This window comes from Phragmites australis, chromosome 23 (genome assembly GCF_958298935.1).
Source record: "Phragmites australis chromosome 23, lpPhrAust1.1, whole genome shotgun sequence".
Taxonomy (NCBI): Eukaryota; Viridiplantae; Streptophyta; class Magnoliopsida; order Poales; family Poaceae; genus Phragmites; species Phragmites australis.
The window spans coordinates 9,318,842-9,333,940 of record NC_084943.1 but is presented as its reverse complement, the minus strand read 5'-3'; the positions used below and the strand labels follow the sequence as shown (position 1 = coordinate 9,333,940).

Sequence of the window (15,099 nt, the reverse complement as noted above, 5' to 3'; positions counted from 1 at the left end):
CCCAAATTGCGTTTAGGTTCTTAATTGGAAATTTTTTAATTTTTATTTTTTAATTAATGCTTGATGTACACAACTTTCCACAGTTCGATAAGGGATTAGTTCATGGTTTGGAAAGCAGTTTTATTTGGCATATATACATTCAATTAAATTGTCTCAACTTGACGTACACAATCATGCATGGTATACATTAATGCTTGATGTACACAACCAAACCAAATATAGTGTGCGTGTTGTACCTGAAGGTTTGTACATATAGTAAATGCAGATTGTTTGTTCATAATTGTTTTCCCTAAGGGAACCAATAAGTTATATCCTTGCATGAATCATAAAAGTTTTCTGAATTTCTAAGTTTGGGAGATAGAGTAGCTTTTCTAAAGTTCCAAGTTTGGGATGGTACACATTTGTGTAGCTTTGTTTACTATTATATTATCATTTATTCTTTAAGCATGGATACTACTGCAGAGAAATAAAAAGTTTTTAGCCGGACATAGATTGTTGCCATAATCATGTTCATTTGTTTCCATAAGAAGAGATTTGCACATATACACATCTAAGGTCTAATTAAATCTATTTAAAAAATCATAGATATGAGAAAGATATGTCGGTATTACATAGCATAGGAGACTAAGATATATCTTATGGCTAAGCAGTCAAAAGTAAATTGATACTGTTAAAATTTCATTACCAACATCATCAGCTTAAAATTTAAATTTGTTAATCTGTTGGACAAACTAGTCAAGTATCTCACTATGTGCATGTATGTGCCACTACATGCCACCAGTGGCAATGTTTAGGTTCGAAAAGGTTCGTTGGTACATAGCTTGTTTAAGGTAATAAATATAGTTTTCAGAGAATTACTATTGCACAAGCATTAGCATTGACCATCCACTTGACATATTAGTAAATCAGAACAAGTAGGTATAATTAAACATACCAAATAAAGTGCTCACTATACAACATAGTGTGCTATGGATTCACAACTCGTTGACCGCCCTATCCCTTATTCTCTTGCTCTTGTACAAAGCTTTAGGTGGTAATATATAACATGCTAACATGAACTACTTATATCAATGCCTAGTCATTATTGAAATTAGTCTTGATTCCTTTTCTTTCCTCTATTGAGAATATAATATACTACACTTGATTTTCATAGGGCAGAAGAAGACTATCACCCTTGAGAAATCAAAAGCACAGAGGATGCAAGCACTAGAGGGCCCCCCGGCACAAGATGGGGTGGATAGGAGCCCAAGCCTGCCCCGGTGTCCTCCTCCGACATCAGTGAAAGCCAGTACACAGCCCGAGCCTTGACCCATCACCGAATCAAGAGAGCCGACGTCGGGCAAGTGACGAAGAATACAATCCTACCGAAGAGGTATTGATGTGAGCGAGTCAATACATTTTATACATGTTGAATGGAGGAATATTCTTTGTTTATGTGAACTCCCCTTTTTTCTCTCTAGATGGCGGCAACGCGGTCTCCAAGCCAGACAACTGGTCGACCGACAAGGTTACCGTCACGGGAATCGACCTACGGATGAAAAGGTCCTAAATAGATTACGGAGGGTCGCAGGGCTCATTGCTCGGGAGAGGGTGATGATAACGACTAAGTTTGATGACCTCAATGATGAAGCAAAGAGGGACTTGTTCAATAATATCGTTATGGAGTATCTAGAGTACCCTGAAAACATAAGTGAGCATCAAAAGAATGTCACGGTCAATGCAGCAATGAAAGCGATCGCTAAACTTCACTGAAGCTTTAAGAGCAAGCTTGTGAATCGGTACTTAGCAAAAGGAGTGGCACCCTTCGAGAGCTACAAGCACTTGAAATCAGAAGATTGGGATGCTTTGTGCAGATGAAGACGTCAGATCAGTTAAAGAAGGAGAGTGAGAAAAAGAAGTAGCTTTAGGCTACGAACAAACATGACCATAGGACCGGCGTAGCCAGGTACACTAGGTAAAGGGCGAAATGGCAGGCAGTGGATGAGAAATTAGCCAGAAAGGGCCACGAGAATCCTTGGAATCAATTATCGGGACGATCGCGGTCATATTTGCAGGCAAGGGGTGAGCTGTCCGAAAGCGAGGAAATCACATTTAGAAATAGCGAAACCCAGGCAGTCGCAGAAAAAGTCAAAGAAAAGGTAGCCGAAGCCAGCCAAGGTTCTTTCACTGGGGTTAGGGAACGTGATGTTCTCACAGCGGCGCTGGGAAATTCAGAGCACCCAGGTCGAGTACGAGGTGTATCAAGTTCCCAGGGTTGGAAATATGGCTTTCCTGAAGACATCGGGATGTACAAGAAGAGGAAGAGGTCGGGTGCAGTGGACGTGGCTGCATTGACACAAGACATCATCTAGAAAGTTTACTCAAGCATCATGGGGCAGCTTGCAGCAAAGAGAATAGAGATTTCCATGCCACAGGATTTTAGACCCGGAGTTGCAGGGAAGAGTCCCTGCACCTCCAGGGAGGTCGAGCAACAAGTAGCTACTGCCGAGACTAAGTCAGATACAATTGACCTGCTAGAAAGACCCATGCCCTACAGCCTTGTAATCAGGCCTGGCGGGTATCACATTGAGGTTGCAAGGGGCCAGGTGCTTCCAGGCGTTCGTATCTTACATACGGTCCCGATACGTGCAGGCTATGCCATGGTTACAATAGATATGGTACATAGCAATGCCACCAATCACGTGTTGGAGGTCCCCCCCAATGAGGAAGTCATAACTCTTGGTGAAGCTCTTCATCAAAGGATTCAGTGGAAGAGGGGCGACATCATGGTCTCCAGTGCATCCCAGTCTGGATGAGCTCCAAGTGCACTCCTGTTGCACCACTCCTAGAGTTCTCCTCCTTCAAAGAAGCTAGCTTCACTGCATCCTCCTCTACATCCAGCATCCTCGCTTCCAAACCCAATACCGTCTCCCTAGAGTGCCCAAAAAAGAAGAAGGAAAAGGAGGTTAAGAAGAAAGGCTATAAGAAGCCCCAGCTAGGGATGCCGAAGGCCATTGTACTGGTGAAGCAGTCCACGGACATTGCACCAGTGTGGACTCAAGCCAACACGAAATTCAAATATGAGAAGCCCTTGATGAGGGTAGATGAGCTAGCAAGGGCGGGAAAAGCATTTATCGACCTACATAATTACTACATACAGGTTTGTAGAGACAGCAATGGTCAATCCATAGTCGTACAATACAATGAAGATGCTTCTTAAGTGATCAAGATGGCTATTTCATTGTGGGATTCAATGACTTATATGACCTCTTCAACCTTGATGGTCTGGACGTATCGTTATTATAGGTCCCTTGATACTAGATATTCATTAATTAATATCATTAAGTCTTGAATCTAACTTTGTTCTTACATGTAGACAATTGATGAAAGAAACAAGGATCCTGTCACATTTCTTAACCCTAAGGCCATTACAATATTGGTCATCCGACTTCACCCTGACTACGTTATGAATCATGTGGCCAGGTGTAGGGATCGGTGACGTCCTAAGAGGGGGTGAATTAGGACACTCAAAACTATTTTGGCTCCAAACAACACAAGATAGACCTATATCAATTTCTATCTAAATATACTCTAGGTTTATTTAGTGTGTCTACTCTATCGATCAAAGTGATTGTAACCTATTTAAGAAGGTAAATTGCAAGTAAGTAAATGCGCAAACATATATAAGGTAGAGAGAGCAAACTCGGCACAATGATTTTTACCGTGGTATCGATGGCATGAATACCACCCCTAGTCCACGTTGGAGCTCCACATAGGATATGCTCCCGGTCGACACCCGGTCACGACCTTTGAGCCACCAAGTCATAGCGACAAGGCCTCCACCCAGATAAGATACCAAGCCACCAAGGCAAGGTCTCACCACTAGTCTCTCTTCCGGTTCTTTGCTGCTGTGATCACTTTGAAACTTGAGCCACAAAGGTAAGGGTCTATACGTCCCCGCACAATCGCCTTACCACCGCTTCACACCCAGTTGGAGGGTCAACAAGCTTGCCGGTGAGTCACCAAGACTCCAAGCTGCCGGCGTACCCAGAGGTAGACTGTTGGATCACTCCTTGATTCACTCTCTAGGCAAAAATCACCTAGCAACTCACTCTCTAGGCCTATAAGGACTAATCACTCACTGATTTTGTGCTTAATCGCCTTGGATGATCACTTTAAACACTTTGGTGGCTTGGATGTCTTCTCAGGTATATGTGAACCTTTCTGGACTACAGCACGCTCAAATGACTGAGTGGAGGGATATTTATAGTCTCAAACTCGTGCACTAGCCATTAACCTAACGGCTCTAAAAAGCTGATAGCACCGGATGATCTGGTGAGAATAGTAGTACTAACACTGGATCATTCGGTGAGTACACTCTCACAAAATAGCCGTTGGAACCCCACTCAAGTCTCTGTGAACACCAGATTGTCCTTTGATGACTCACTGAACACCGGACAAATGCATTGGATTACCTTATGTGTATATGTTCATTTTGATGCTCTCTGGAAATAATAGTCTGATGTGTTCAGTTTGTGAACACCGGATCATCCGGTGAGTATAGCAGAAGAAACTAGCTGTTTGAACTCACTCAGACTCATTTGTGTATACTGGATTATCCTGTGATAACTTATTGAACACTGGACAAATGCACCGGACTATCCTATGTGCATATCTTCATTTTGGAGCTCTCTGAAAATAATAGTCCGGTATGTTCATTTTGTGAATACCGGATCATCCGGTGAGGCAAAAGATTCCGATTCAAATTTTTTGTGAAAACCAGACTATTTTTTATTGTACTCACCGGATTATCCTATGTAGCACCAGACTAATTTTTATATGAGCACCAGACTATCCGGTCAGGCAAATTTTAGTAGAACAGCATTATGTATTTTAGGCATAACTTTTCGCTTCGAACTCCGATTTTGATGATATTTGGCTTTATGGAAAGCTTGTGAATAGCTCTACAAGATTATATCGAAATTCATTCCAATTTATCACATCAAAATTTGTGGAACAAGTCTAATTCATTCCTCTCTTTGTTCCGGCTTTGGCGACTTCTCTTTTGTTGCATCCATGAGACCTACTAAACCATATACTTGACAAACTTGTTAATCCCAATAACTATGTTATCATTAATCATCAAAATCATAATCATAACCTAATAGGGCTATTTTCGCTACACCAGGGCAATGCAACAATACTCAAAAGTGAAGTACTTAATGGGTGCCCACAACACCGGTGGTCATTGGATCTTAATTAACATTTGCCTCTAGTGGGACTTCGTGTTCTACGTCGACTCATCAAGACCAATATCTACAAAAGGCAAACTTAGATCGCATGATTACATCGTTGTAAAATAACTCATCGACACATAAGTTATGCCTGTCTTAGTTGACATATTAAACTTTTCTAACATTCAAAGGCTCCATAATCGATCTGTCTTTATGCAGGGCTTTTGACAAGTACCTTTGAGCTCAACCTGACTACGACGCGAAAGCCGGCCGTAGGCTAACACATAAGACTGGGTACGTGGTAAGTGCTGCCAAACAGATTACCAAATATTCTCTGTTGCTATTTTTTCCTTTTCATATAACAGTAAAGTTTCTTTTCAGCAGTGCCACCAACAACCATCGGGCAATACCTACGGATTCTATGCTGCGTGGAACATGCTCCTTACGCTCTGAGCAAAGAATATCAAATCCCTCGATGTAAGTTCAATACAAGATTGTTCGTAACTAATTTTGGTAATTAGTTTAATTCCATGATAACATGACGTTGGTTACATGTTAAATTATGCAGAAATACAAGTGTATGTTTCTCGATGCCGGTGCACTTCTGGATATTCGACGACGGATCGCTGAGTTTATGGTGTCTGAAGTCATCAGCCCACAGGGTGAGTTCCACTATAGAAGCTCTAGGTTGTGAAGTTTTATGTAATTATGATTTGATCTGAACTTTGTAACATTTGTGATTCTGTAATGAATTCATTTCAACTTTGTAACATTTGTAATTCTGTGATGAAACAAGTTATTATATAAGTGTGTCTGTTGATATGTATTTGGATGCGTTGCTATTGTTTGCAACGATAAGACGGCTGCTAAATCCTGGCTACGTTGCAGGATGCAGCCAGGAAACAGCTAATTCTTACAGGACAAGAGAAATATAAGTGACAGGTAAACTGTCTACACGTCATTTATGTTATTTATAAGTGACAAGTAACTAGGTTACTCATCACTTATGGCTTTCACCCATTGAAAGCTATAAGTGACGGGTAACTTAGTTAACCGTCACTTATTATACGATATAAGTGATGGGTGAGAACTCACCTGTCACCTATAAATTTCTCCCAACATATGGGTGACAGGTAACCTAATTACCTATCATTATTATACGATATAAGTGATGGGTAAAAAAGTCATCCATCACCTATAAATTTCTCCCCAGCACATGGGAGACGTTCATAGGTGATGGGTAACAGTTATTACTTGTCACCTTTATGTATCATTGGTGACGGATCCGTACCTGTATCCGTCACCAATGACTAGTCATCAGTGATATGTTTAGGGTGACGGGTACGGTACCCGTCACCGATGAATGTCATCACCCGTCACACATATTTGTTTTTCACGTGGAGATAGTGTTCTAGTTAATGCACTTCTTTTGAAACGATTAATGGTAAATGCTTTTGGTGTATATTGCACACTTTTTTGAAATAGTTAAACGTTGATAAATTGATTGATCCAAGAAATTCAATAACTTCTCCTTGTTGTATGTAGCCGAACTTCCAATTCGACGCATTCATCTCCGAGATTACCATGGAACGTGTGAAGCTCCCATTAAAAGCTCCGATAAACCGTAACAAATATTCTCTGAAGCTTCTTCAAATGCACGGCTAATTTGATGTTATAGCCTTTGCTGCGTACTTGTGCATGGACCTCGATACGTGAGAAGTACTCTTCCATGGCTTCTTCCATGACGTGACTTTTGCAGAGCGTCGTACGACGTAGGATACGCAGAGCGCGCCCTGTGCAGGTGAAGTTCGCAGGGCCGGAAAATATCTCGCCACATAGCTCAAGTCACCGAGAGGCCAGAAAGCAAGTGAAGTCAACCTGCTCCGTTGGGTGGCCAGAAAGCAAGTGAAGTCATCCTGCTCCGTGATCCAGAGGATAAGGCGCACCACACTGCGCCGGCACGTGGCCCCTGGGATGATCAGGATAGGCCAGCCTGGCTGGGTGCCGCCACCGGCGAACGGCAGCCACTCCTCTCCCACATCCAGACGGCCTAGCGCGGGATGGGAATGGAATGGGGTGCGTGGAGCCGGTGGCTACATAAGCCGTCGGTGGGGCAGCGTATAGGGACCAAGTGAGCCTGCCTCCTCTTCTCCTTCGTCAGCCAAGCAAAGCGATGGCCCCGACCGTGATGGCGTCCTCCGCCACCTCAGTCGCTCCCTTCCAGGGCCTCAAGTCCACTGCCGGGCTCCCCGTAAGCCGCCGCTCCAGCAGCTCCGGCTTTGGCAACGTCAGCAACGGTGGAAGGATCAAGTGCATGCAGGTAAGCAAACAACAACATATTCGCCAACTTTTTAGTTGCTCGTATTTGAGCTGAATGTATGGGGTAACTGAGCAACAACTGATGGTTGTCTTTGCATTCGCTGTTCAGGTGTGGCCGATTGAGGGCATCAAGAAGTTCGAGACCCTGTCCTACCTGCCGCCGCTCACCACGGAGGACCTCCTGAAGCAGATCGAGTACCTCATCCGGTCGAAGTGGATCCCCTGTCTCGAATTTAGCAAGGTCGGGTTCGTTTACCGTGAGAATGCTAGATCCCCAGGGTACTACGACGGCCGCTATTGGACCATGTGGAAGCTGCCCATGTTTGGCTGCACCGACGCCACCCAGGTGCTCAAAGAGCTCGAGGAGGCCAAGAAGGCCTACCCCGACGCATTCGTCCGCATCATCGGCTTCGACAACGTCAGGCAGGTGCAATGTATCAGTTTCATCGCCTACAAGCCACCAGGTTGTGAGGAGTCTGGCGGCGCCTAAGCACAGCTAGGCTCACTCCTGCATCAGCGACCATGAAGTGTCTGTTCGCTTTTGGTTCGGGCACCTCGATTTTTTTTTTCTGGTTGCTTCTGCTATATGCCATCCCTCCCTCCGACCCGAGAGATACCTACGTAGGGCTACTACAACTATCGTTGGGTGAGGACATTGTGAATGCAAGCTCCGGCTATACACAGATATGTAATATGGATACCTAAAGCATATCTGCCAATCCGTCGACAATACTGGATCGTGTTAATTACTGTTGTCTTTGTAATCTCTAATAATATAGTTTCGTGTTTTTCCATGTACTTTCTGTACTTTCTTGGACGTAAATCAGTTGATGAAAAGGCTCGCATAATCTATCAGTACCAGTATCCGAAATATTTGTGGCGGTGTCTTATTTTCATGACGGGCACGGAGCACTGCAAAAAAACAATTTTTTTTTTTGCCATTTTCGTGAGTTGCAACAGGAGACATAATTTTGTGGAGACATTTGTGAGTTCTTTGTACCAAAGGGCGAGGCCATTGACTTCACATGCATATTTCAGGAAATGGAAGATGCATGATGCAAATAAAAACACCGATGACATTGACAGAGAGTATGGAGGTAGTTTTGTGTTTAGATCATGGAACAATCATACAACCTCGGGCGTCTCCTCTCTATGAGAGAAGAACACCCATATACAGTTTCCCATTTAGGCTACTAGGAGCAGTAGCATATTCCCCCTTAGGAAGAGTCTCTCTAGTAGTATTTCCTTCATTCTCCTCTTCATCCAAAGCTAGTGCCATCAGTTTATCCCTAATAGAAGACTCATTGTCCCCATCCAAAGCCAAAGCCATCGAATTCCTCCTCATTCTACAATTATATCGAGGTATCCATGGTTCTTGACAAAAACCAGCATTTGTTTTTGTCTCTATTGGTGGTTTGGTTAGTTTTCTCTCTAGGCATTATAGGCATGTCACCCATCTTCACATTGTTGCCATTTTGACTCTAAATGTTTAGAGTGCCAAAAAGCTTCCAACAGATTCCTAGGCTGATAACAGGTCACTTTTGGGGTGTTTGATATGTGTTTTCAGCCCTCCAATATAACAGCTCAAGAAAAAGGCTTCATGTAAATAGGGGTGATCCCTCTTCAAATATGGCATGGACTCTTCAAATCTATCAATATAGCTAATTACATAACTCACCTGTTGCAAATTCTGAAATTTGGAGACTGCCTCATGAGTACCCATCTCAGCAAAGCTGTCAAGCACCATTATGGACAATTGTGACCAATTGATGTGGTGCCAAGGAATACCCAATCCATTGAACCATGTATATGCTCTCCTAGTGAAATGTGCAGTCACCAGATTTACCCATTGGGTGTAGGGCGTGCCTGAAACTTCAAAAAATCTCTCACAATGTCTTAACCAGCTCAAGAGTTGTTCTCCACCGAATAGCAGCAATTCCAACTTCGGACCTCTCAAGATAGCTTCGACATAAGGCCAAGGTTCTTATCAGTATACAAATGCAAGCTTTAACCAGTAGATCGAGGAAAAGTCTGAATAGTATTTATTCCCTATATCTCCATCAGTGGTCTTAAAAGCATGGTTGTTCTCAGATGTTACGTTCTGGCCTATTCCATAAGGACCAAAACTTGGTATGTTACTGTCTCTTTCTAAACAACCATATCTGTTCATAAATCCTAGGAGATTTGAGACTATAGGATCAATTGGGCCTGAAATAATTGGGTGATGGCTAAAAAGCATCATCACTGGTCTAATCCCCATGTCCAGCTGATTCACACCCAGATCAATTTCCTCTACTGGCAAACTACTGCTAAAGTGCATAGGTACTACAGAAGATGGCAAGGAAATGTTAGGATTCACCTGGTCATTTGTACTATAGCAGCAGTCAGTAAGTTTGCAGGTAGAGGATCTTGATTTCCTACTGCTTGTGAAGAATGTGTGTTGGCCACTCCAAATTCAAGCAATAACATAATCTTCTTGATCTCTGCTAAATCCCCGTTGGTTGAATGCATACACTACTATAGAACCCCATATAATAGCCATCACCTTCAGTGCCGGTTCAAAAGAACCGGTACTGAAAGTGGTATCAGTGCCGGTTCTAAAACTCTTGCCCGCGATCGAGGGCCTCGAGTTAAGAACCAGCACTGATAGTGGTATTTCAGTGCCGGTTCCTCTTTAAACCGGCACTGATAGCCTGCTACAGTATATATAGCCCATCTTCTTCCCCGTCTCGACCCAGAACAGAGCCGTTGCTGCCGCGGCCCAGTGTTACAGCGCTCCTTGCTATTTTTTTTGGCGATTCAAGGTTTTTTCTTTGCGTGGGAGCCTTCAAAATTTGGAGGAGTCAATTGTTTTAAGGTTAGTGAGATCTATATTTCATTTTTGGATAGATTACTTGGTAGATTGCTCTAGGGTTGATGATGGATGGTGCTTGTTCCATGGTTATGGATTTAAGAGATGTAGTTGAGATCTAATTTAGGTAAAGTTTGCAACTTTGTCGTTGTTAGATGTATAGAGATGATCTACATTTGATTCTTAGTTGGATTTTAGTTGCTAGATTTCTCTAGGTTTGAATTTAGGTGGTTGTTAGTTGGTGTTGAAATTTGGAATGAGCAAGAGCTCAAATATCCATATAAATTAGAGGAAGGTCGCAATTTTATCATTGTAGATGATTTAACGAGTTGCAACTTTGCAACTTGTTGAACCATTATTGCCATTCAAAAATTGCAAAAATACCGCTAGAACTGTCATTCGAGTGGCATCCAAAGAATAAAAAATCAGGGAGGTATTTGCAAAATGTCCCTAAAATCTAGCTCTAATTTTCTAGTATGTGGATTGCGTATATTTTTAAAGTCATGAATTTTAATAATAATCCAGTGGATTTCTTCTGTTAATTAATCAACATAGTGAATTTAATATGTACAGTTGATAAAATACTGTGTTGTAGGGATGGCACGTCCACCTACGGGTCGCAATCAGACTCGGTAGCCTTTGGAAGGCGGGTCCCCCGACCCGGCCCAAGTACCGGAAGGAGATGGTCCCTCAAATAGGGACCAATCAGGATGCGAGGTAATTCAATGAATATGTTCTAAATTTTGAAATGTTTAATGATTATAAGTCCAATGTGTTTAATTATAATGATTTGCAGATAGACCGGTCATGGATGTACAAGGAATGAGGGCCAGAGTTCATTGTTGGCATCGAGGCTTTTTTTAGGGAAGCCAAAAGGGAAGCGTGATGAGCACTATATATGCTATCCATGTGTCGACTGCAAGAATGAGAAGCAGTTTTCAAACATAGAGCAGATCCGTGCACACTTGATTCGCAGGGGTTTCAAGGCTGGCTACACCCGTTGGACTGAGCACGGTGAACTTGCAGATGTTGGGCGTGAAGGGCAACCAACAGTCGAAGGAGACGGAGGCAACGATCCGACGGCTAACGAAGACTTCGATATGTCGGCATTTGAAGATGCTTTTGTCGAGAACGATGATTGTGACACTTTTGTTGGCAACAATGAAGAAGGTATAGAACAAATGTTGCACGATGGGGAGGGGGACTTCACCATTGAAAGACAACATCAAAAGTACCAGCGCATGATAGAGGACTCTAAAACACCAGTTTACCCAAACTGTATAAATGAGCATAGCAAGTTGCATGTGGTGCTGACACTGATGCAAATGAAGGCTAGCAATGGTTGGGCCGATAAGGGTTTCAATGAATTGTTAGAATTCTTGAGGGAATTGCTTCCAGAGGGGAACGTGTTGCCCGAAAACACGTACCATGCTGTTGGGATCGAAGTCCCAGACAAGGTGGGCCTTCGGGAGCGGAGATATCGAAGGTCCCTTAGAGTGACACGTGCTGGAAGCGGAACAGTTTTCGATTACCCCTTACGGTTACACTATGGCTCTATTTATAGCCCGTACCCCGCGATCACGGGTTCCGTTTACATATCTTACCCCCTAACCTGCTACATTCCCGGAATATCCGGGGGCATTATGCTACAAATGAGCATGATCCCATAATTACAACAGTACCCAGGATGACCATAGTCGGGCCCACTGTCGAGCTGGCTATCCCTTCGAACGGTGTCGAAGCTTTCTTCGCCCGGTCGCATGCCGGACAGCCTTCGCCTCCTGGCGAAGGTCTGCTCACGCCTTCGCTTGCTCCGAAAGATGCGGGATGCGAACCGGGGCTTCGCTCGCCAGTCGAAGGCAATGAACCTTCGCCTTCACCGGTTCGGGAACCTGAAAAAGTTGGGGGCACCCGCACCCTTCGGCCAACTTCGCTCCCTGATCTTTGCGGCTGATGGACGAACTCCTACAACAGCACGCTAGCTACCACGTAGCATCTCTAGTAGACTTCGCGGTTCCCTTCAAGTTAGGGGGTGGCGGGAGATGATCCCCAACAGTAGCCCCCTCCTAGCAAGGTTTATCTTCGATAGGCCGAGCCTGTAGCCTTCGAGATATCTCAACGCCGTCCCCCTTCGGCCTGTCAAAGTATACTGGATTCAATGCACACTGTTAATTTTTGGATGTTGTATGTATAAATTTTTTTATTGAATGCTCCTTAGTAGCTACGCAACGATCTCTATAACTGCCTGCATTTAATGTTCTTGGTGGATGCCTGAGCATGGTTTTCGGTGCCGGTTCAATTTTTGATGCGGGAAATTGTAACTGCCGCCGTCTCGCCTTATAAATATCAGGATGCTGTCAAAAAATTTTCACCGTGCCCTTGCTAAAGCTGTCGCTCTCGCACGAAGTCAGTTACAGTTTTTCGAATGCCTTAGACGAAGCCCCCAGTTGTCATCGTGCTATTGAAGGAATTTCTTGGGCTAGATGGCTCCGAAGCTTAGATCCTCCCGACCGAAGACCTACTGGATTGGCCAATCCAAAGTGGACGGCGAAGTTCTGGCTTGCCTTGTCAGAGAAGGTTTGATTAGCGATGTTTCGAAGGTCCGGCTTCCTGGCAAACAAGAGATACCGGAGCCAGCTGATGATGAGGCTATTGTGTTTGTGCACTATTTTCGGGCCGGCCTTCGGCTTCCTTGTGACAAGATGGTGATCAAAGTATTAAAATTGTTCGAAGTCTATTTGCATCAATTGACCCCTAACGCCATAGTGAGAATGAGCCTCTTTGCCTGGGCCGCTCGCTTAGAGGGGGTTAAGGCGTCCGCCAGGGCCTTCGCCGCCGTGCACCGATTGCACCACCAACCGAAGCCGGTCTTCACCCGCGGAGTGCAGAGCGAGGCCCACTATGGGTGTTTGAACTTCGCCTATCGCGCTGGCTTGTCTACGCCCGCGGTGGTGTACAAGAACAAGTGGCCTAGTGATTGGACCCAGTGGTGGTTCTACCACAAAGTGGAAGCTGAAGAATATCTTGTATCTAGATGCGAAGAAGTTAAGGGAAACCGTGCGCTAGATGTGCGGTTGAAATCATCGCAGCAAATTGCCCTTGAAGCCTTCTCCAGGTGCGTGAAGCATCTTTCGACCCGCGACCTGGTGAAGGAGTTCGTGGCTGCTGGAGTCTGGCCCCTGAGCCGTGGCTGGGTTATTCCAAAATTCGGGGACAAGGGGCCCGAGGGGCTGTGCCGGCCCCATCCTATTGTGGACGGCTTCGCAGGTGCTCCCTTGTCCGTACATTTTTACATAATTTAAATTTCCTTGCCTAATGGTTATGATTTTTTCCAGATTTGTCAGTCGCTGAGGTGGAGGCGAAGGCTATAATGTTAGTCAGCAAGATTACACCTGGCGAAGCGTAACTCTGTGCCGACTAGGGACTTACCCGAAGACTGAATAGAGTCTTCGAGTATCAAGGTCTATCTTATGCTGAACGACCGAAGATCACCGTCGTGCTGCAAAGTAGCGTAGGGGGCTCCCCAGCAGCAGAAGCGGGCGAAGAGGCCGCCGCTGGCCCTTCGACGAAGAGGAAGCACACCGAGCGGTCGCCGAAGGGGGTCGTACTAAGAAAGCTGTTGCCCTCCAGAAAAGGCTGCACGAAGCCGCGCCAGAGGTTTTTCACACAAAAACGTCTCCGGAGGGCTCTGCTGCTTCGCTCGACATGGCCCGGCGGGAGAGTTCTAAAGGCGCGCAGGAGGTCCAGGCACCAAAATCATTGCTTTGCTCATGCGTCGATCTCCCAACGTTAATTCTGAGCGATGACGAGGAATTGACAGAGGCGGGTGCAGTACCCGAGGCCGCCACTCAGGAGTTTCCTGAAACCGAAGGTGCCGACAACATAGAAGTGGCGGCATACTCATCGCCCTCATCGCCTTCGAGCTCATCTTCTGAGACCGAAGAGTCAACGCCGAGTGCGCCCCGCAGCGGCAGGAAGGGTTTGATGGGCCTTGGCTGGCTGCTTGATGCAAAGGCCATTGAGCCTGAGGCGTTGCGGCTTGCCACTTTTGAGCCGAGTATCGGGGATGTTAGTGATACAAAGAAGATGATTGGTACCTTCGTGCTCCTTGAACTTGAGATTCCGCTCGCCCAAAAGTCTACAAGCGAGCTGCTCGATGCTTCTGATGTGGTGATAGCGAAGGTATATCGTTTATTTTCTTACATTACTATACCTGGTATTTTGCTAACTTGTATTCGACACTGCAGGTTTTGCTCCTCTCACGGGCTCAGCGCAAAGCAGGCTGAAAAATCCAAAGCCCGGGCCCGAAGCGCTCAGGCCCAGATTGACTTGCTGCAAAAACGGGCAGAAAGCTGAGGGCCAAAAACGCGAGATGTCGCAGTGAGCGAAGGATGCTGAATTGTGACTGGAGCAACTTGAAAGGGAGGTTAGTACCCTTCGCTCGGAGAAGGAGATTGCGGACAGCGAAGTAAGCTGCCTTCGCCAGAACCTACAGTCCTCCGAGGCGCAAGTGTGCGAATTGCAGGCACTTTGCGCGTCGGAGAAGGAGAAAGTGCAGCGGCTGCAATCTAAATTATGCGAAGCGAAGCTTTTAATGACGATGCTCTTAATGTCATTGGGGAGCTTGAGCCAAAGGCGGTCGCCGCGTGCGAAGCAATCAGTCATACCTTTGAAGGTATTGGTGCCTCGGCGACTCCCCCATCAATAGAACTTGTA

The 15,099-nt window shown here is 45.0% G+C and overlaps 1 protein-coding gene across 1 annotated transcript; it reads left to right on the top strand.

Annotated features, from left to right (window-relative positions):
• Positions 1–7,323: 7,323 nt before the first annotated feature.
• On the top strand, positions 7,324–8,326 carry LOC133906119 (ribulose bisphosphate carboxylase small subunit, chloroplastic 2). The gene is made up of 2 exons (XM_062347906.1): positions 7,324–7,533; positions 7,642–8,326. The coding sequence occupies exons 1-2, from the start codon at positions 7,387–7,389 to the stop codon at positions 8,020–8,022; spliced, it is 528 nt and encodes a 175-aa protein (XP_062203890.1). The 5' UTR covers positions 7,324–7,386; the 3' UTR covers positions 8,023–8,326.
• Positions 8,327–15,099: the final 6,773 nt, after the last annotated feature.

Coding starts and splice junctions, on each gene's coding strand:
- LOC133906119 (XM_062347906.1), top strand. CDS start 7,387: ATGGCCCCGACCGTGATGGCGTCCTCCGCCACCTCAGTCGCTCCCTTC. Junction 7,534..7,641: donor GAAGGATCAAGTGCATGCAG/GTAAGCAAACAA, acceptor TTCGCTGTTCAG/GTGTGGCCGATTGAGGGCAT.